General features: G+C 32.7%; 1 protein-coding gene across 1 annotated transcript in view; it reads left to right on the forward strand.

Moving 5' to 3' along the window:
- The window catches only part of LOC106880782 (protein slit), a 108,936-nt gene extending 107,060 nt beyond the window's left edge, over positions 1 to 1,876 (forward strand). Inside the window, exon 30 of the mRNA XM_014930899.2 lies at positions 624 to 1,876. Coding sequence (XP_014786385.1) covers positions 624 to 850 — 227 coding nt within the window. The 3' untranslated portion in view covers positions 851 to 1,876. The remainder of the gene's footprint in view (positions 1 to 623) is intronic.
- The last annotated feature ends 6 nt before the right edge of the window (positions 1,877 to 1,882 follow it).

Below are 1,882 nucleotides of genomic sequence, written 5' to 3' on the forward strand. Positions count from 1 at the left end.
TATATATATATATATATATATATATATGTATATGTATATAAGGAAAGGAATGTGAAAATGCAGGATTCTTTTAAAAGCATTTATTAAGTTAACCGGTTTCACTTAATTAAAAAGATTTTCAAAAGTAAATTATGAGGTTTTCTGTATCTTCTGTGGTGTCAAAATTTAGTTTACATAAATGTATTCAAATCAAGTGATTGAGTCTTTGACAATAAGAAAAAGTCTGAGGCAATTTTGAGCCACCATCTCTGTATAAAATAGTGGTAACTGTCAAATTCCATCCAGATGCGAGATCCTATAGTCAGATCCGAGAACTATAAATGGTCTGATATTTCTCTACTCACCTTTTTTCAATTTAAGATGCTGCAAACAATTATGGTTTCACGGTGAAACTAAAACTTTAGCACCCACTAATTGACAAACCAGGCACATTTTATCTTCTTGCCAAAAACTCTATTATTTGAATATATTTATGTAAACTAATTCTTATGATTTATTCTGTTTTTGTGTTCCAAGTTCAAAATTTGATATGTCAGTCTACTTCATTTTTTTTATAGATAATATTATCTATATTATTATTATTATTATTATTATCACATTCTTTTTTATTCCTCTTATTTCAGCACCAACTTGCCGTGACATAGCCTACAAAGAGACCCACAAGGACCCTAAGACAGGCTGCAAATCACGGACCAAGGTGAAATTTCGGCGCTGTGAGGGTTCATGTGGCCGTCACTGTTGCAAGCCGAAGAAAATCAAGACCCGCCGTGTACGACTGTTCTGTGCAGATGGAACCAATTTCGTCTATAACCTACCAGTGATCCGAAAGTGCGGTTGCAAGCGCTGCTGACAGAGGTCACTGCCTGGGGCAGGGGTTGGGAAAGGGATATATATGTTTACATATAGACTTACACACATGCATACACATATATACACACAGTCATCTACAGATGTGTGGATTTACATATATGCAACTGCATGTGCATGTATATATATATACATATGCATATACATATATATACGTGAATAGAGAAAATGAACATGTGAGAGAGAGAGAGAGCGAGAGAGAGCGAGAGAGAGGGCAAGAAAACGATGGAGTAAATGAATTTTGGATATGTAGATAGATAGATAGATAGATAGATAGATAGATAGAATTGTAGATGAATCGAGAGAAGTAGAATGAAGGGAAAAATGAGGGGATGAGAGAGAGAGAGAGGAAGAGAAAGAGAGAGATGGGGGTGGGGGATGTGTGAGAAGTAAACAGAAATATGAAAAAGAAGAGAGATAAAAATGCAGAAACTGACTTGAAGATAAATATATATATATATATATATATATATTCTCATACTCAGAGGTTCAAATACATATGTTCCACAAATGAACACATCTTAATTTATACAAAAATGAAACAAAACCATCTAAAAGTGCTCAATAAAATCAATTGAGATTTAAGGATTTCTGAGCTAAGACAAAACAAATGGTTTGAAAAGTCAGGATTATCCTATTGATTAATCAATAAGATTAATCTTATTGATTTCATGATTAATGGAATTGTTCCTTGTTATGTGAAGCATTGAACTTGATTCTTGAGCAAAATGATGCCGAAAGAGCTGCTTAAAGTTTACTGCAAGCTTAATACAACAACTGCTCGCTGTCTTGGAATGGTACGAATGGAACAATGAAGATTGTCAGGGTTTCTAAATCACCAAGTTTGGTTATATAATAGTGAAATTAAATTCTATGACACTTAAAGTCCTACACACATTGCACATACATATATACATACATACACACACATACACATATATAATTTGTGCATATGTATATATGTGTATATTGAGATTTACATGCATATTATATATATATACATATATATATATAT

The sequence above is a fragment of the Octopus bimaculoides genome, chromosome 14 (assembly GCF_001194135.2).
Source record: "Octopus bimaculoides isolate UCB-OBI-ISO-001 chromosome 14, ASM119413v2, whole genome shotgun sequence".
Lineage (NCBI taxonomy): Eukaryota > Metazoa > Mollusca > Cephalopoda > Octopoda > Octopodidae > Octopus > Octopus bimaculoides.